General features: G+C 41.3%; 1 protein-coding gene across 2 annotated transcripts in view; it reads left to right on the top strand.

Annotated features, from left to right (window-relative positions):
* UFL1 (UFM1 specific ligase 1) overlaps positions 1-20,540 on the top strand; it is a 288,697-nt gene that overhangs the window by 51,608 nt on the left and 216,549 nt on the right. The window contains exons 3-4 of one of the 2 annotated variants that reach the window (XM_086926636.1): positions 5,199-5,227; positions 11,979-12,076. In XM_086926636.1, coding sequence (XP_086782762.1) covers positions 5,199-5,227; positions 11,979-12,076 — 127 coding nt within the window. The remainder of the gene's footprint in view (positions 1-5,198; positions 5,228-11,978; positions 12,077-20,540) is intronic. The other variant, XM_086926637.1, reaches the window with a different exon arrangement.

Below are 20,540 nucleotides of genomic sequence, written 5' to 3'. Positions count from 1 at the left end.
TGGCTCCTTTTTTATTTTCATTATTTATTAATCAAATAGATTCAACCCTAGGCCAAATTTCCACAGATGCCCCTCGCATTGATGGTAAGGTGGTACCAATTCTATTATATGCGGATGACGCTGTTTTAATATCTCGTACAAAAATCGGACTACAGCGCCTCATAGATAATTTTGCTGAATTTATTAAGAGCAGGAAATTAAAGATTAATAAAAGCAAGACTGTTGCCATGTCCTGTGGTAAAAGAAATAATTCAAAAAGTACTTTTTTTATCGACATTGAGAAGCTGCTAACTGTAAAGAAATTTTGTTATCTCGGAATAACATTTTTAGATGACGGGAAATGGACACAAGAACCTAATAACATAGGTCTAAAGATGTCCAGGAATACAAATAGCATCTTTAGTTTCTCCACCAAATTGGGTGGCCCCAGAAGAATTAAGGACCTGGTAATCATCTACAATTCTAGATGTGTTACATCAGCATTGTATGGGGCAGGGATCTGGGGCTACCATGATGGGAAAACTATGCAATGTGATGAAAATAAATTCCTAAAGAAAGTATTGTGTGTTCCCCAATCTGCTTCTACTTTACTAGTGCATGAAGCAGTAGGAATTAACTATATTACAGATCTAGCAGCTTTGCGTCCTTTAACATTATGGCGATCTATCTGGGCAAAATCAGAAACGTTGTTTACACAACAAATAATACGAAATTGTTTAAAACTTGATTACTTTCTCCTTATACCATGGTTGAAATATATCCACTATTGGTATCGTATTTTAGTTAACAATGATATTCTGTTACATCCAGATTTTGCCGTCTCTATCTCTAAGAAGGAACTAAAGGAGTAATTTTTATCTCACAAAAAAGAGAATAGAGTAAGGCAATTTAGGACGCTACCAACGGTTGTTTTTTATCAAGAGCTTGACTTAAATAAAGGCTTCCAGTCTTATCTATCTGAGGTCACATTTAACTCACACCAATTTGTTTTAACGCGTCTTAGATTGGGCACTGTACATCATTTGGTGGCATTTCCTGTCATGAGAACTGGTTCAAATTCTGTATGCCCCTGTGATGGAATTTCAAGACTAAGCTGCCGTCATTTTTTATTGTTCTGTAAATACTATTACTTTTTAAGGCTTTTTTATCTCAAACCAATTCTTTTAAAATTCAACGCGCGATCCGTAGATATTGCAATGAAATTAATTACGCGCTTTGAAAATTCAGATATCTGCTTTGCTGTTGCCATGTATATAATGAAATGTATTGATGCTAGGAAATCTATTACTGTTTGAATTGGTAAACAGTACATAGTTAAATATATGAAATACGCATTAATCCTGCTGGAATATCTTTCTTTTTAATAGAGTCTTAATATTTATGTTTGTATATAGCTGACTGTTTTTTAATATTTCTATCAAAACGCACCTAGGCCTTATACCCCCGAATTATATTTAGCATTTTTTAGACGTATTTATTGCACACGTGACCTAAGCAACTTCTGGGGGGGGGATGCGGCTTGTATATATCATATGTAAGTGAAATGTATTGGCTACCCTGTGTACAATTTTTTCTTTTAATTGTTTGTCAGCTATAATATGTTGTTGTGATAAATAATTATGTAATTTGCTGCTTTGTTTTTTGTTTGTGCTTACATGGATTGTTATGGCAACCCGAATAAAAGCTTTTGAACTGAACTGAACTGACATTAGACTGTGTGAAATGTGCTCCAGTTGCAGTATGCAGAGATTGAAGTTGCTTGTGGCAGATGATACTGGGACTGGGAGAAAGTACTTGAAATTAAGAGGCATTTGAATTTCAGGCATGATCCGGTGGGGATTGGTTTACAGCTCTGGGAGTCTTTGTGAAAGTGGGCGATCACCCCTTTGTTTCCGTTTCCCTATTCTGTCAGTGCGAATGACGGCATAGACATAGGGGACAAGAGAGTCCATGACTGTTAAAGAGTGTTCATTGAGCCCCATTTCACTGATCCCTAGCATTTCTAAATTGAGTATGTAAATAAGGTTGGGCGTATCCACTTGTTGTTCTGTTTGCCATCCAATCAATAATTAAAATGCTGTTTAGTGTGGAGACTGCAGTTCACTCTGTGGTGAAATGCTGCTTCACAGATGCTAAGAGCCTTTCTTCTTCACTGTCTTTAGAAGTACGCCATCCTATTTTTAGTGTTTGTTTTGTGGATTTTATTGGCGTTTCGCTTCAGTTTTCCTAACGTTTTGAAATCTGTGATCATCAGAGTTTATCAACTTTCTCATTCCCAAATTAGACAAAACCGGTCTTTCCAGTGTTTACAAAGCATGTTGTTCTTTGCAGTGATTGTTATAAATCACATAATTAATTTAAAGGGTATCTTGTGACTGGCAGTGTGCACTGGACCGATGAAAGGATTTTTTTAAGCATAGAAAGTCTGTGTATTGCACTCTTACTCACACTTCTTATTACCCCTTGTCACATCTCATTATCTCTCACACTCATTCTGTCAGGACATTGTCTGGATTACAGAACTATTAATGGGTTAAAAAAGAAAATGCTCTATTCAAATGTTTTAATGAACAAATTCCTGGACACAGTTGGGGGTCATTCACCTACTACTTACTGACTATTATGACCTTTTAGGGGTGGTCAACCCTGTCAACAGCTTAGTACCTTGTGAAAACTTTAACATTTTGAATTACACCAGAGTAATTGGTAGCACAGCAACTAAGGCACCTGAAACTTGATGCTTTAAGTATGCTCACCACAACCTTTCTACACTCTTTCTCGTGGTGGTGCTGCTGTAGTATGAACATTCATTGCTACCGGGTGCCCCATGGAAACTTTCTCACTTTAAGTCAGCCCTGACCTTTTAACAGAACAAACATGATATTGCATTCTGGGACTTGACTTTTTTTCTGTTAGCACTGTAAGCATGGGCTCAAAAAACCCAATAGTAAAATGCAGTTTGGTAAACAGTCAGAATTACCTGTAGGTATCACACATACAAAGGGACACCTTGCAGCTATGAATTCTGTTGGTATGTGGAAGTGTTTGTGCCATATTTTCCCCATTATCCTATTTGCATGGTGACACAGCATTCTTTACACAAGTACTTGTCACTACCTGCATAAACAGTGTAAAGCCTGGAGTCTTTGGCAAGTGGCCTGCACTGTCAATACTCGTTCGAAAAAGAGACCGATATCTCAATTGGTAAATGTGACATTACATATTGGCCTTGATTATTACAAGCCAGCAGTTTCAACAGTCAGTGAAATAATGATACCCTGTCAAAAGATTTTGTGATTTTAATAATCCCAGATTCTCTACAGTGTATAAAATCATTAGTGCAGACCTAAAACTGGCTTATAAACCTTCACCATTAATCAAAACACACAAAACTGTTGAAAACCAGCGGAAGAAGAAACAATATTTCAGTGACATCCCTAAACAACAAAACTTGAGCAGAATAATCTTTGACCAGCCTTTCTTGCTGCTACCTTGAATAGCAGTGTTACATTGTATTGGCCCCTTCAGAAAGAAATAAAATAACTCCTTCTCTCTCACTTTTCATTGTTTGAATGCCGTTTTGGTGTGTTCATTTCTTAACACTGATGACGGCTGATTCAATTTTTTTAAGGTTTTATCAGTTAAACCTAATACAGGATAGCTAATTATATGTATTAGCAAAGGAGAAACATTACTAGGATGCATGTAGTTCAGTCAACATTTCCTAAATTTGTTTCTGTAGTAGCATCTAAAATGTGCTAAACTTCTCGCCAGAGGTTGTCCGACCCATAAGTTGCAAATTCACATAGTTCTCCGGCCAATATCTCCTGCAGTCTAGAAAGCTAAACTGCTGCCTACCTCCCAGTGTAGAACTAAAAGTTCTTTGTACTTCAGGTTATTTTCCCGTTGCACTGGACTGTTGCAGGCCGGTGTTAATGATAAAGTGACATGAGCAACAGATATTTTCTTTGTTTTCATTGCTTTGTTCATACAGAGCAAGCGGGCTGGTATTTTTACTGTATCCAGCAGAGGATATTAATTGTAACTGAACAAAGCATCTTGCTCCTAGAGCGGGCTATATGGCTGCTGTTCTAAGTAGTTTATACTCTTCAGTGTGATTGAAAATGATCTGCTTGATTATATGAATGAGCCCCAGCACAATCAAATTGAGCACCAGCATAACAGTTTAACAAACCTTGTCAATACCAATAGGTCAGGGTTGTCAGACCGGTTCTTGCCTTTATCAATGCTTTTTTGTAATGTTTTTGTAATTTGTTTTATTACCGATAGTTGCAAAGGGTCGGAATGTAGATAGATAGCCAGATGGATGGGGTTGCAAACCTAGATAGGTAGAGAGAGAGAGAGAGAGATGTAGATAGGGTTAGTCATATAGGGTTGCGTAGGTAGGGAGGGTTGCAAAGATACATTGAGATACTTGCATAGCTTAAGAGGGTTGCATAGATACATGGATACAATTAGATATATGGATGAAGTTGCATAGCTATATAGGACACGAAATGGGAGTAAATGTTACAGCTTCAATTAATAACACAGTAGATAAATGCCTATATAAAACACCTCACGAGCACATACAGCAAACTAGAAAGACAATGAAGCAATATATACCGGAGCTCTGAAACCAAACTGGTTTCTAGGCCTCAATTAAAACAGACGCTAGCATGAATGTGGTCACTCACCGTGCAGTCAGCCAGTGGATGAAGTGGGCTGACACACTGTCCCATGCAATATGCTGTAGTGGGTGGAAGACAAAAAGTGAAAGACGCATCAACAGACCAATTGATGAAGGGATCTGTCTGACAGCCTCTTTAAATAACTACATTGTACATATAATTTCAGTAAAATCAAAAGGTCTTGACTGACGCCAGACCTTAACAGCCTTAGCATGACTTGTGTAGAAAGTGCAGCTTTTGCTCCATTTGGTTGATGCAAACGCTGTTCTTGCACTTGTCAGTTGGTTTCACTGCCTCATGTTTAATTTTTGTAATCCAGGTTCTAGTCTGCTCTTTCAAGTGCAGTCAAATCTAACAAGCAAAACTATACCGTCCAGATCATCCAACACTGAAAGAGCTCAAGTAGTATTTAAGCTTCAACATAAGCGGTTATATTTTAGAAAGGTCAAACTTTTTTTGTGAAGTGTCAATTTCTAATTACTAAAAAAAGTTTATTTTTCTTTTAAGGTCGAGTAAACGTTGTTGACCTGCAACAGGTAAATATGTATGATTTTATTTTTGTTAAACTATTGTATCAATCCGAAATGATGCAATGTCATTTAAGGTATTATGTCGACTTGCCAGCTTTATATAGAGCACATTGTTATCAGTACACGTATGTAAAAATATACAATAAGCGTTCGTAAAATAAGTACGCATATTGCATACCTTCAAGCCTCTTTTGTAACTTTTTCCCTGTTCTTTTTAAGTCATGGCAGCTTTTAGTTGTTTGTTGTCCAAGACTTATTTGGTCCATACCATTATTTACAGTGGACTTTAGGTCAGCCCATTGCTTATCATTAGTTCGCTTTCTTATCAATCTTATATGCTTGGTTCTTATTCAATGCAAAAAGAACAATTGATGGACAGAATGCAGAACAAGGTCATACATTCACCACAGTACAGAGATCTGGGCCTAAGTCCATAGTTTTTTTGCTCACCATGCCATTCCAGTTTGGACGTAGCCATATGCAAATCAGTCTTGATACTGCACCCATTGGGAACAGCCCAGCCTGAATTGCCAGGCCAGGGCCTCCCTTGACTGGAAATAAGCAACCTAGGACCGGTTTCGGGCTTTCAGCCCTCATCCGAAAGGATAGCTTGATTCCAGTGGCATGGAGTGCACGGGACCCACGTCTGGGCATACCCGTCCCACTCGTGGTGAAAAATACAAAAAGAAGAATTGATGGGCAGAATGCAGAACAATGTCATACATTCACCACAGTACAGAGATCTGGGCCTGAATCCATTTTTTTTTTTTTTGCTCACCATGCCATTCCAGTTTGGACGCTGCCATATGGAAATCAGTCTTGACCCTGTGCCAAACTGGAACAGTCCTGCCCGAACTGCCAGGCCATGTCCTCCCTGGACTGGGAACAAGCAACCAAGGGTCCAAACTGGGGTGTTGTGGTGACAAAAAGAATGATGGATTAAACCCAGATCTTTGTGACAAGGGTGAATATTTGCATTGTCCAGCATTCCGTCCATCAATTGTTTCTTTTGCATATGTCGCCCTAAGTGGGAAGGGTATGCCCAGATGTGGGTCCCGTGCTCACTACACCACTGGATTCAAGCTAGCCTGGATGGGCCCAAACTGAGGTGGTATGGTGAGCAAAAGAATGATGGATTAAACCCAGATCTTTGTGACTGGGGGTGAATGTTTGCATTGTCCAGCATCCCGTCCATCAATTGTTTCTTTTGCATATGCTTCCTATTCAATGGCTTTCCTTCCTCTTGTTGTGTTTCTCCCTCCAATTGAGTGTAGCATTTTTACCACCCTATTGAATGAATGAGTCGGATCTTTAGACTACTTACATTCAAGGAACTATTGCCCACATGCATCATTGAGAATTGCATTCGCAAACGGTGCGAATCGCAATTTTCGGCCGCTTGCGAATGCAATTCTCAAATGTGGGATGCATCATGCTTTTCGCAATTTTAGGAATCGCAACCATGTTGTGATTTCTAAAATTGCGATTGCATTTAAGAAATCGCAATTTGAGATTTCTTAAATGCAATGCATGAACATTTTTAATTTGCGAATTTGCAAATAGGAAGGGGTAAATTAGCATGAAGTTGACCTTCATGCTAATTTGTGAAAACTTTCAAAAATGCACAAAAATCAATTTTTGAAAGTTTCATGTTACACACACACATATCCTTGGGACATGTGTGTGTGAAACTTGCACTTAAAGTTACATTTCAGGGGTACAGGGGGGGTCCTTTGGACCCCCCTCTGCATCCTTGAAAATGCATTCGCAAATTGCGATTCGCAAAATGCTATTCGCAATTTGTGAATGCCTTCCCATTCATTCCTATGGGCCTCTTGGCCCTTAGGAATCAATGGTAAGGGATTCCTTTATTGCGATTCGCAAATTGTGAATCGCAATTAAGGAATTTTTAGAAATCGCAAATAAAAATGCGATTTTTTTTTTTTTTGATGCATAGCAATTTGCAATTTCTTAATTGCGATTCCTTAATTTTCGCAATTAAGAAATCGCAAATGCTAACTTTGATGCATGTGGCCGTTTATTTTTAGTTTTCTTTGAGCACTCCATGAGAGTGCGCGTTTTTTCTTGGATCACTACTACCTTTGCTGCACCCCCCCTCAGATCCCCACTTCCTTGCTATCTGTTATTCTCTCCCAGTTTCTCTGTTGCCTCCCAGACCCGTTCGTGTCTTGCTTTGCTTTTTTATCTGCACCCACCAAACTCCTCCGTTGATCCCTCACCAGTCTGTTGCTACCCTGGTTCTCTATGTCCAATTTTTGATTTCTTTTTTATTTTTAAGAGGCCCTGGCAGCTGCAATTTTCTACCTGTCTACTCCTTTCTCTAAAGCACTGCTGCACACTATTTATATTGTTTTATTTACTGCTCCAAAATAAGCATGTCTGCCACCTTGGAACAGTAAGTTTTCATTTGTTTTCCTTTTGCTGATTCTGCTCAACATCGGCAAATGCTTTTAAAAGGGGAGACCTCCTGCCTTTGCCCATAGCTGTTCTTTTCTCTGTAAGCTCTGTCACTGAGTTTATTTTGAGCGGAGCATGTCCGAATGCCAGTATTTAAGTAAGAGAAGCGAATGTAGTTCTTGAAAGCACAGGAATTTTTTTCCACCCTGTACTTGCTACTCCACTTTTACCAACCCTTCTACCCACTTTAATCATAGACAAAAAGGAAGGTTAATGTCCTGCAGCCAAAGCTAATTGATCATAAATCGGCTAGCTGCTGGTTGGGGTATATGGGGCTCCTAGCGTGCCGCTGAAATAAAATGAGAATGATGTGCTTTGCTGTAGTTCGGAACGAAATGAAATAGCTCACATTTGTTTGAGAGTGTCCGACACCTACTATTATATGGTGTTTGTTTGCCATTTTAGCAAGAGCTGTTTTCTTTGTTTTTGAATGTGATGCCAAAATTATATTTTTTTTATTTTACTGCTTGCATTTTTTCCATATGCATCAGCAGTAGATCGTGGTTGTCATTCCCGATTCTTTTTGCTTCCAAAGAAGTGTTGAGGGCTTCACCCTATCCTCGATCTGCCCCTTCTCAACCTCTCAGCTTGCTCCAGTTCAGTCTGCAGGATTCATATTTCCACATCTCTGTCCTGCCTGACCAGAGACGTTACCTGTTGGTCACGGTGGGCCAAGAGTACTTTCAGTTTACTGTGCTCCCTTTCGGCTTTACCAGTGGGCGTTCAAAAAAGTTATGGCAGTTGTTGCAGATCATCTGCAGAGAATCAGGAGTTCCAGTCTTTACCTACCTTGATGATTGGCTGTTGAAGGCTAGTTTGCTCCAGGCAGTCGTCGCCCACCTGCAGACTACGGTGAACTTTCTGCATTTGCTGATATTCTCTGCCAGCATGCTGAAGTCATACCTGACTCCTCTCAGAAGCTCCTTTTCATCGGATCCATTCTGGATATGGTACAGTTTCAGACCTATCCTCCTGAGCAGCGAGGCCAGGACATTCTGGCTCCGATTCTGATGTTTCAGCCTCTAACCTGAGTTTCGGTGAGACTGACCCTGAGTCTATTGGGGCTCACAGTCTCCTGCATCCTTCTTGCGGCATATGCCCGCTGGCATATGAGGGCTCTGCAGTATGACCTGAAGGCCCATTTGGCACAACATCATGGGACTCTCTCCGTCATGGTCCAGATCTCGGAGGGAACTAATGAAAAATCTGCAGTGGTGGCTAAACGATCTGCGATTTGGACAGGGGCAGACCCCTTTCCCTTCCTCAACCATAGCTGACCGTAGTGACAGATGTCGCTTCTGGGCTGGGGCAGCTATCTGGAGAGGTGGAGATCAGAGTCATGTGGTCTCTGCCAGAGTCCGAGCACCACATCAATGTGTTCGAGCTCTAGGCAATTTGCTTTGCACAGAAAGCCTTTCTTCCTTCGATCAATGGAAGGTTTGTACAGGTATTGACACTTTATGAAGAACGGAGTAGTACTGGCCCTTTTTAATATACCCTCACACATGCATAGTTAGCACATATAAAAAAACAATATCCCGCTCCACTGTAATCAGGTGTCGTAGCACACCCTGTAGGCATTCGGCCTATGGGGTGGGACCCCGATGATGAAGCATGTCACCAACCAGGTTGGTGAGTGAGGGGTCTTTTTAAAGGACTATTACTGTCCTGCGAACGGTGTTGGGGCACTAATGTGCTTCTGTTAACACATATCTTTGGGAAAAGCGAATCGCCTTTTTCCTCACTGTCAAGGAGGCACTCCTTTTTTGTTATTATAACTTTATGAAGAGGCCCTGTGTCTCTGGACAAGGCTGGAACCCTGGTGGTTCAACTCTGCACGCAGGAGTGGGCTAACTCAACTAATGATTCCTAGCAGATCACAAATGGCATCTCTAGCCTGAGGTGGCGCTAAATCTCTTTAAGCAGTGAAGAGAGCTTTGGTTAGATCTGTTCACCACTGCTGAGAACGCACAATGTCAGTAGTTTAGCACACTGGAGTTTCAAAGACGACTTTCGCTCGGATTCGCTTTCCATCTTGAGTGGAGCTCCTGCCTCCTATATGCCTTTCAGCCAGTACCACTCCTGCCAGAATTCTCAAGAAGACCAGGAATGACTGGTTACAAGTCATTCTTATGGCTACGGATTAGGCATGGACAGTCTGTTATCTTGAACTGTTGAATATGACCACCGTCTTCCAGTCAGGCTGTCTCTTCTAGAGGATCGCCTGTTGCAGCAGCAACGGGTAGTGTTCTTCACTCAAACCTGCTTACTCTCCACCTTCATACTTGGAGGTTGAGTGGCAAAGGTTGCAGTTTTTAACCTTCCTTTAGAAGTCTGTAACGTGATTCTGGCAGCCAGGCGTCCCTCCACCAAGTTGGCATATGCCTAACGTTGTGACAAGTTTGTGTCATGGCATGCTTCCCACAACATTTACCTCCTTTCTGCATCCCTATCTCAAGTCCTATTGCTTGTGTTATCTTTGGCCCAGCAGGGCTCTGCTTCGGGCACAGTTATGGGTTCCATTTCTGCCATCTCTGCATTTTTTGCTGTTTTTGGAGCAACCCTTTCTCTTTAAGTCACTTATAATGACTAGGTTCCTTAAAGGCCTGCAACATGTTTCCTCCTACACCATTCAAAATTCCTCAGCACACTCTCTGTACATTACTTCCTATCTCGACAAGCTGTTCCTCTGGACACTTGCCCCCTTTCTTGTGAAGGTTGTGACTTCATTCCATGTAGGCTAGACAATCACCCTGCCTACTTTCTTTGCTCCTCTTCAGCCCTCCAAAGAGGAGGAGATACTGTACCGCCTGGATCCAAAAAGAGCGTTGTAGTTCTACCATGACTGCATGAGAGAATTCTGGGCAGACATTCAACTCTTTGTTGGCTCTTTGGTAGCAAAAAAGGGGGCGGTACATAGAAGAAGAACAGTCTTGCAATGAATTGTCCTGTGATTTAAAGTATGTTACGCATTGGCCAAAAAGTAACCTAGTGATGACTTGCAGGCTCACTGTACCAGAGCCAAGGTTGCAACCACTGCGTTAGCACGCAGCATCCTAGTTCTAGACATCTGCCAGGCAGCAATGCGAGCATCACGGCACACGTTCACCAAGCATTACTGTCCGGTCCATTGTGAATGGCACTACGCCTGTTAGATGTTGCAGTACTTTCTAATCTGATTGTTTTCTTAGTCCCACCTCCGGGGAGGTATTGCTTGGGTATCTATTCTAAGGTAAGGAATCTGCAGCTACAATTCTCTTTCAGATGAACAAGTTACTACCTTCAGTAACATCTTGTCTGGTGGATACTTTATCTAGCCGCAGATTTCTTACCGACCCTCCCTTCCTCCCCGCTCTGTGAAACAGTTAAGGTGTAGGGAACACCCTTGTAACTGCCTCAGTTTGTCACACCAGTGGTCAGTTTTCATCGAGGCTCCACTCTCCTGGTGTGGAAAGTTATGAAAGTAACTGGGGTCCATGTACGGAGGTGGCACCTGTATAGGTAGCACACACTTCACTTCCGGCACTGCCGACGCCATATGGAGCCAAATGAAGCCACCTTCTGGCACACTGGGTACTGCTCGAAAAAATTTCCGGACTCACTCCAACACTTGAGGATAATTCTAAGATAAAGAATTTGCTACTAATTAGGGTCTCTCCCAGATAAGGCATAATCAATAGTAAGTAGCTTTTTCATTTTTCTCTACCAAAGGGGAAAATTAAAAGAGGTTTATGTTGGCAATGTTACCCCTTGTGTTGTTTTTATTTTAGACCCACTTTAATTTTCCTCTACCTTATGGATATTTACTCATAAACGCCTATGAAAAAGACAATAAAAATGTTGCCTTTATGTAGGCATTCAGTTTTGTCATTGTAAAGTGTTTTATGCTTTGTAAAAATCATTCTATCAGTCCACTCAAAAGTGGAGATATTCGATGTTTATGAATTTAATGAAGACGCCCATGAAAGATTGCTGATGTTATATGTAAAAGTAATTTTTCTTTTCTAACTTTCTGCACTCTTATGATTAATTTAAATTGGCCTTTGAGGGCAAATCCTAAATGCAGGCTGTCTACATGTCATTCTGGTATTCCATTTTAATACTTTGAAACGTGAAGAAAGGTGGGTGGTTAAAACTGTAAGCACTGCATTTATTATAAAGAGTCTCATGTTTAGTTTGGTGACAGGCCAAAAGTTTTAAAATTGTTTAGAAAAATGAAGGTGGAAGTAGCATCCTTTTGCCCAGAAGTTAACCTGTGTATAAATTAATTTTGTTTCAGATCATTAATGTGGATTTAATTCATATTGAAAATCGAGCAAGTGACATTGTAAAATCTGAACGAAATATTCAACTTGTTCTCGGACAACTTGTGGATGAGTGAGTATGATTAATGGTAAATGGGTGGAGCCTCATGAACCATTGTAGTTTGTAAATGTGTTTTTTAATATTTCCAGATTGTTACTCTACAAACACAAAATTGTTGTTGTATGCCCTATAAATTTGAACCAGCATTTTGAACCTTTGATATTGATTCACTTTATTTGTTGTAGCTTGAGAGAAATAACTTAGTCCTGTAGTAATAAACTAGTAACTTACAAAATTGAGCTTGCGTAGTTTAAAGGCAGAATTTGAATTTGATCAAACCCCTATGCCCTTTTTGAGCTATGGCACTTAGTTTCTCCTATCCCAATCCAAGCATTTACTGATTGTAAGGTTGAGTCCCTCGAGCAACAAAGCTGTTGTTAATCTATCCACAGCAACAAGAGGAAAAGCAGCAGGCAGCTTAGTACTGTCTCCATCTCCGAACAATGATTTGTAAATACCTTCATGTTGGAGAAAAGTTATTTGGCTCATTGGCTTTGAAATTACCCCATGCGCTTGAATATCTTAGAAATCGGGTAGTGACTCGGGTTGGTGATAGACACCCGAGTCACAAGAAGTGTTAAACTAGTTTAGGTTAGACCACAACAGGGACCACCCTGCCAACCATATTCTTTTAGATCTCTGCTATTTTTCCTACAGTGGAACATGCTTCCTTTATCAGTGTTGTGCCTGCTGAATGTGCCCATGCCCTCGTTCACTACATTCCTTGTCAGGCAATGGCAATCATTGACTCTCCTACAGAAGTACCAGGTGAGGCTCATTTTTGCATCCGCATCCATGAGCGCCAGTGCTGGGTACAGGAATTTCACCGAGCAATACAATACGATCCAAAAACTGCAGTGCTTGTTTTCAGTTGACGAATGTTTGACCATGTCTTGGTAGCATAGTGAGGTTTTCATTGGCTCTCCCTTCTCCGCAAATTCAGTTTGAGTGATTGTGTTTTTGCAATGAGATTTGTTTGGTCCCTGGCTGTATTAGTCTGAGAATTAATCACTATGCCACTTCCCTTTTGCATTTTGGAGAACACCTTATTTTGTGGAGCATTAAGCGTGTTAATGGGTGGTGGGAGCAGGTCTTTTAATCACCCTTGTCTTTCTACTTTCAAACCTCTTTTCAGTCTCTCGCCCGCTTGTAAACCAACACGCTTGTTCAACATCAAAATGATGCTTCCGCTGCTGTCCCGCATAACTTTTTGGTACTATTCCCAAATACCTCGGCAGAGATGGCAAACCTTGGTCTAATCATATATTCCAGTCTGTCACTGCAACCACAGGTTAACCAAGAGGTCAAAAACACTTTTCACCATGGGAGTCCTACGCAAGAACTTCTCTCACATTGGACTATTCAACAAGATTAGGGTACAAATTGGACTGCCAAAATACAGAATCTGCAAATTACAGTGGCTAATGAATGGTGCTGAAAGACTTACTAAAGTTGAGCAGAACAGAACATATCGCTGCTGCTCTCAAGGCCTTGCACTGGTTAACCATTGCTAGAAGAATTTAATTAAAACTTCATTGCCTCACCCACTGGGTGTGCTATAGAACAGAGTCTGTTTTTCACCAGCGGATAGTTGGATTATAATCCTAAGTGACCACCATTCTGCTGTAAAAAAAAAAAAAAAGAAAAATCTCAACTGGATGGATGCTATTTGTCTCCACAGATATGCAGGTTTTTGAATATGCACCTACAATACAAATGTTTAATCCAAAACCACCTGTCATTTAGAACGGTTATATGTTCCTGGCTGTTTCTCAAAACACCAACTGAATGAAACCTACAAGAACTACAGGTCTGTATATGTAAGAGGCAATCCTATCTCATGCACTCTTTGGCTACTTTATTCATGTAGCACAATGCTGTCACGTGCATTCTACAACATGGTTGTAGCACTCCTACATGCATGACCTCAAGACTTGTCAAACAATTCACCATCCGTTACCTTTGCAACCATACAAAAATAGATTTGTTTCTATCTCGTCGACCTGGAAAGAGCTTTGTGACTAACATGTGGTTGAAAAAGCTCTATGTAAATGCAAACACTGTACAAACATCTGCTCAGAATGATTCAAGTTGTCTGTGATCTTATTACTGCTTTGAAGAACACAGTTCTGACCCTTCTTCTGCCAACTAACGGCCTGTCCCCTCTATCTATCTTTTCCAGGATTATTGAATACTTACCAACTGTCTGTCAAACCATCAGGATCTGCCAGATTTCTCAGATTTGCACAAGCTGAATTATGTTTGCACCATCAAGTTCATAATGACAACCTTCAAGGTTACTATTCCGCTGTTTTAAGAAGGCATTTTCTCAGTGCACTCTCAACTGAAGAGCACATGCTCCAGCCTTGAGAGTGCTTGAAAATTCAGGGAAAATGTTGAGTCCCGACAAACTTGAAGTCAGCACTATTAAAAACATCTCCTTGGGCCCATGAGGGGAGCTCCCCTGCCCTTTTTTGATGGTGGCCCCACCATCCTGGGGACACCACGAGAGGAGAAAATTAGCTGAATGGTAAAGCCCTGCAGGGCATTATGGGGTGCTCCCTTGGGCACAGTGAATAATCAAAAAGCGGTTTTCCGGCTGAGCTTGGAGAATAGGTGCCTTTCGTTTTCTTGATTTTGTTCCTCATTGCTTTTCCCTTTCTTTTGGTCTGCATGGTATCACTTGGCCTCCCTTCCCGACTGCCCCCGGGTATAATTGAGTGTCACTGCAGGCAAGACAGTAACCACACTGACTTTCCCTATATCCAATCCTACAGAGTTCCCTCTGCGCCAGGCTACCTGTGTACAGTTGTCTCAGAACTGTCCTTTGGATGACTGGATATCCGAATGTAGGGACTGAGTCTCTCTACAATGCCATTATCAGTCAGCCTAAATCCTGGCTAGCTCACAGTGCCTCACCTGAACACATCACTTTCCTAGAGCACAGGTGATTTTGGCAACCTAGAACATTAGGAGCTGTTGCTGACTGGGCAAAAGAAAACAGTACATCATTATTGTTATGGTTATGCAACCTTATCCATAATGTGCAGATTGGCTCGTGAGATGAATCACTGAATAACAAACAACTTGTACAGCGTATTCCTAAAATAATATCACGAAAACAAATGTGTTATGTGTGGATGTGCAACGCAAAGGCAGCCTAAAATATCTAATAGGCAAAACTAAGGGAGAACCAAAGTGGGCTTAGAAGGAAAATGACTACTCAGTTACCAGGCTGCGCATGGCAGGAGTCTCCCATGCACAGCCCTCACACAGGTCCAATTGTAACCAGCCAAGTGCCTCTTAACTTTGCTGCGTCACAGCGCACTTATCTTGAAAGGCGGACACTGGTGGTAAACAAGTGCGGTCCATTTACCATGAGTTTACTGTGGGCGAGTCACAGATTATGATGCTAAATCCACAGGAAGAAGTTGATAACAAGGTGATCAAAAAGCAAAAGATTGGGGAAGATTAGATGGGCAAACCCTATTGTATCCCACTTGGTGACTGATCAGCCAGATGTTATCCTCTTTCCACATGAAGGTGCATTCGAATTTGAGTAAATATTGCTGTTTCGCTTTTACAAAGTTTCTTTGCAGTGGCAAAACATCTATGGTGCAAAGCCATAAAAGTGTGCATGTATTTAGCCAATTAGTTGGTAAATGAGCATTCTTTCCCAGAATGCCAAGCAGCAGAAAGAGGACCATCAAATTACTGTTCCTTTTTGGCTTCCAGTTTTAGTCTGTCGCATGACTGTGTTCATGAACTACAGACATTGGGCGTGGAACTACCAAGTCTTTCAGACCTACCTTCTAGACAAGACTGTGCATATCTGACAAACACCAGCACAGCAGTCTTTTATCTGAGCAGTCAAGGGGAACAAAATTGTTCTAATTTTCCAGACGTTTACAAAAGATTTCACATTGGTTGATTAAACTTGTGTGCAGTTAGTCATATGACTTCGACGTCACAGACACATTCATCACGGAGTCGGGTGACATTCAGGAGTACTAGCTAAATCATGCATTTCTGAAAGGCATGTTTACAGAACAAGGAAGCCCTTAGATTGATATTTTATCTGTGTATATGAAAGCAAAAATGGTCCTTATTACCTTTTAACATTTGCATAAAATAGTAGTAGGCTATTGTGGATGCTTCTCCGTCTTTCCCACCCATTCCATATGCGGATAAGGAATGGACACAAACCCATGACACTCAATTTGATCACTCTGATCTGGGCTAGACAACAGGCTTCTTACTTCGTCAATGTGGCCCAGATGCTGAGCCACTGAAGTTCGTTGAGGCATGACCACTAAAGTGATAGAATTTATCCCATTACCATTGGGAACAGGGAGGGTTTCAGATATACAGCTTCCAAGGTCATCATTTGGTGAACAAAAAGTCCAAATATGCGGAATTGTGTGCAGTGATGTAGAAGTGTCTTGTTGCATGGTGTTGTCACCCACCTATTACACCATTCTGAGCCTCGGCATATAAAATCATGTGCAGTTGCTAGATACTAATTTGAGTTACCTGTTTATCATGGTCCACTTGGTGTCCTTGTCGGCCTACCTCAAAACAAATGACTCCTCTTGCATGGTTTAGGTTGCCAGGTGTATATGCAGTGCTTAATTTGTAAAACAAATAGGTGCAGGGGCCCTCATCAAGAGGCCACTGCAGCTTGCACTACTCATTGCCCCTGTGTGTGCCGCCAGTGACGGAATCAACACAATTTCTAATTAACACACCCTGCAAGTATGGAATCTCAGTCTACTCCAGGCCCCAAGGCTACAATAATGAATTGGGCAGCAGATATTAGTCATTTTAAATTGTTGTTAAAATCATAAACAACTATTGTGTTACACTCTAATTTAGATTAAGATAAACAGTGCAGACTGTCATAACTGGCGGTGCTGACAATTAACCTCTGCGCAGCGGCAGACATTCCGCTGCGGTGCTGAAAGAAATTACGTGTTCACGGTTCGGACGGCCCCGGCAGTCCTCCTCACATGCCCACTGTGACGACAGACGGCCAGGGGCCTCGAAGAGGTTAAGTTCCACTGCCAAGCACCAGAGACCACCTGCTCAAATCGAGCACAAAGTATATGTATTTCACCAGGGACTCTTATGAGTAAATCTGCCACACTCACCCTTTCACTCACATGAAATTTGAATACACTTGAACCGATGCTTGGCTGTTCAATCAAGCACGTTTCCTCAAAGGTTGATTACTGTGTAGATGAAGTACGCTATAAACCATAAGGGTCTTAATTACAAGCCCATTGCTACGCCAGTGCGTCACTTTTATTGATGAATCAGCAGCGTAATGGGCTTCCCTATATTTTCAAGGCCATATAAAGTCACCCTGCGTGATTTTTCATGGCCTTGTAAATGTTTCCCTTTCACGCATAACTCCACGTGAAAGGGACATTCCATGGGTGTTGCTGTTCCCACGCAACATCCATGGAACTTGACTCGTTCCCAAATTTACAAAATTTAGTAATCCTGGAAAGGTGTCAAAATCCTACGCCTCCCCAGGAGAGGCGTAAGGAGGCGCAACAAGGAGAAATACTTTTATTTCTCCCCTTTTTTCCGTCTTTTTATGCATGCTGCACTGCATTCTGCAGCACGCATAGAAAGAGGAAAATACATTAAATTATTGTTTTTGTGCAGGAATGTGTCCCTTCCTTCTCAAAAACAATCATCCCCTCAGCATAGGCACTCTTGCGAAATGACGCATGGATGTCTGCGCTGGCGCACAGCTGCTATTTGTGCACCTGTTCAGGGGAGAAGGACAAAAATGTGCTGTATTTTGTATATATGGACCATTCCTGCCCTTTTTAATTGTACGTGCTGCAGCGCATCAGGAATGCTTGCTGCACCTCCGTGTATCAAAATATTATAAATGAGGCCCAAAGTTCGTATCTTGAGATATGCTTGACGAGGGATCGAGAAGTTTTGTTTCTTCTCCCATAGTTTGTACCTAAGGTAGTCTGTTTCTGGTGCACTAAACCATTGCATTTCTTAGTGTTTTTTCATGGCTCTAAGCCAATTCCAGACAGGGTTTTTACATATTCACGATGTGAGATAAGCTTGTACGTACCAAATATGCCCTATGCTGCTAGTAAAAGAAAAACTGCTGCGAAATGGACCATTGAATGCTGGATTGTACAGTGTATATTTGTGCTTTTCATTAGTAAACCCAGGCACTTCACCCCAGGCCACTGGTTCATTCAACTATATAGAAAGCTATACATTTAACTTTCATTAGGAGGGTCTCCTCAATAGACATAACTAAAGCAAGAATGGTACTTTACATACATAAAGAACACTATTGTGTTGACATTATCCCGACGGGCGCCCAGTTTCATTATGACCCGAGGGGGGACTCTGCTTTGCAACTAATGCACCTCATGGGAAACTAGAATCGGGTCATACTTCATATATTCTGCCTCTATTTGTGAATTTTAGTGGTAATAGCTCAGTGCAAGCTTTTCCAGAGGTTGTACACCTTCCTGGGTGGGTATTTGCCCGACACTCCAGGCCATGATCGGACTTCTGTGCAAGTTGTCTTCATTTTCTTACGCTCACTCTCTTCATATTCCCCCAACCACATTTTCCTTCAGTTAGCATTTCATTACTAGGTCCTGGGGTTGTTCTTTTTCCGTGTTACTATTTCTAATCTCGGTTACTGTTGTGTCCCAGCCCTCTGACAACTCTGTCTTTCTCATTCCCTTTTGTCATTCCAAATGATGGAGGATGCTTTCCATTTGAAAACATCCCATTGCCATCTTACTGTGGATCGTGATTACTTTGCTTTCCAGCTCATCACAATTTGTCTTTTAGTTATGATTAAAGCAAGTTCTGTAAATCTGCTACTGATTTTTTTTTCTCATGTTCTATCGGTTTGTGGTCCTGTTAAGCTGATTTGCTATTGTCGCCCAAAATTTTCTGAGGCCATGGAAATTCCATATCATATGATGAAAATCCCCGTTAATACTTCTTGAGCAGTTCGACTGCACCCCTGGGTAGAATTTGGTAGTCTCGTGGGTGTTTGTTTTTATCGGTACGTGTTCCCATTCTGTGTCTTTTATAGGTCTGCCAACGGCTGCACTCCATTTATCCTCCAGGTAATCTAGTGCGCCTTTTGCCTGTTGATGAATGGCCCTATAAAATCACATAATCACCCTGACAGTGCCTCTGGTTGTGCAAATCAGCTGTAACCCTATGTGTGTGGGTGGTTTGGAGAGTTCCATCTTCCATCTTTGCAGTATTACAGCTCTTACCACTATACAGCAGAAAATGTACTTGCGCAAACCCATATTCATCCGTTACAGCGCTGAAAGTTTTAAGCATTCCTCCTTTATATAAGCATCCTATCTGAATGATCCTGTTCTCTTCCCTGAGCTGTAGTACCCCCTGCTGGAGGGCCTGCAATCTCTGTGTGGGATAGCACAAGCCTAAAAGGGTTTTGTCTTTGTCCTTTGTCTCCAACGATTACAACTGTAGCTGAGGGTTTCTAATAGCCTGGGGGCGTGTCCTGCCTTCCTCTCGGTTTAAATAATTATAGATCTAGTCGGCAACTCATTTGCACAGCTGCGTTATATAACTTTGCTGACAATTTCAATTTGGTCAGTGCTACTCTGTCTCATTTCCCGGCATATTAATTCTAGCAGCATTTTATTGAATTCCCTGAACATTTATTTGGGAATGCATATTAACAGTGTTGCAACGTAATAGAATAGGTGTTGTAGCACCTCCATTTTAGAAATGGCTAGTTTCCCTCTTGTTGAGTGGCAATTTATTCCGGAAGCTAATTTCACTTTTTTTCACTGCAGTGCAGGCCTTGTATTGAAATTTAGTACATTTGTACCACCAGCTTTCTCATTGTAATATTTTCCATTTCAATCTCTGCGATTTCTGGAAGGGGCTGTGCATCCATGTTTTGTGTTGAGCAAATGTAGGACTTACTCCTGTTTACTTCAAGACCAGACATGGTGTAGATTCTTTCTAATACATAGATGTCCTTCTCTACTTTAACATGTAGGGCCTCTAGAACTATCACTGTCATCTGCGGATAGACATATTGTGGGTTGTGTTACCCACCACGATCCCATTGAATGTTCTTTCCTGTCTAGGTGGGTTTCCATCAAACCACAGGAAAGGGGAGTGAGAGAGATAAGGGGTTGCTTCAACCTGCTCCCAATATTACATGCAAAACACCATAAAGATGGTGAAAAATGTTAGAAAAGAAATTGTGTAAAGAGAAAAGTGTCCTTATTTTGGATATAGAATCCTCACCCACATCAAGCATTTAGTATGCTACTATATGTTGGTGAAGGTTCTGTGATCAAAATAAGGCTGCTTTTTACTGTTATCTATGTTACACAATTACTCTTCTAATCTGGTTTGCTTTGCCCGTAGCTCGATTGCGAATGGATCTATTGCTGTTCCACTGAGGGGTGTGGACAGGGTC

Source organism: Lissotriton vulgaris, chromosome 6 (assembly GCF_964263255.1).
Source record: "Lissotriton vulgaris chromosome 6, aLisVul1.2, whole genome shotgun sequence".
Taxonomy (NCBI): Eukaryota; Metazoa; Chordata; class Amphibia; order Caudata; family Salamandridae; genus Lissotriton; species Lissotriton vulgaris.
Note: the sequence above shows the minus strand (reverse complement) of the source record. Positions and strands in the feature narration are given on the sequence as shown.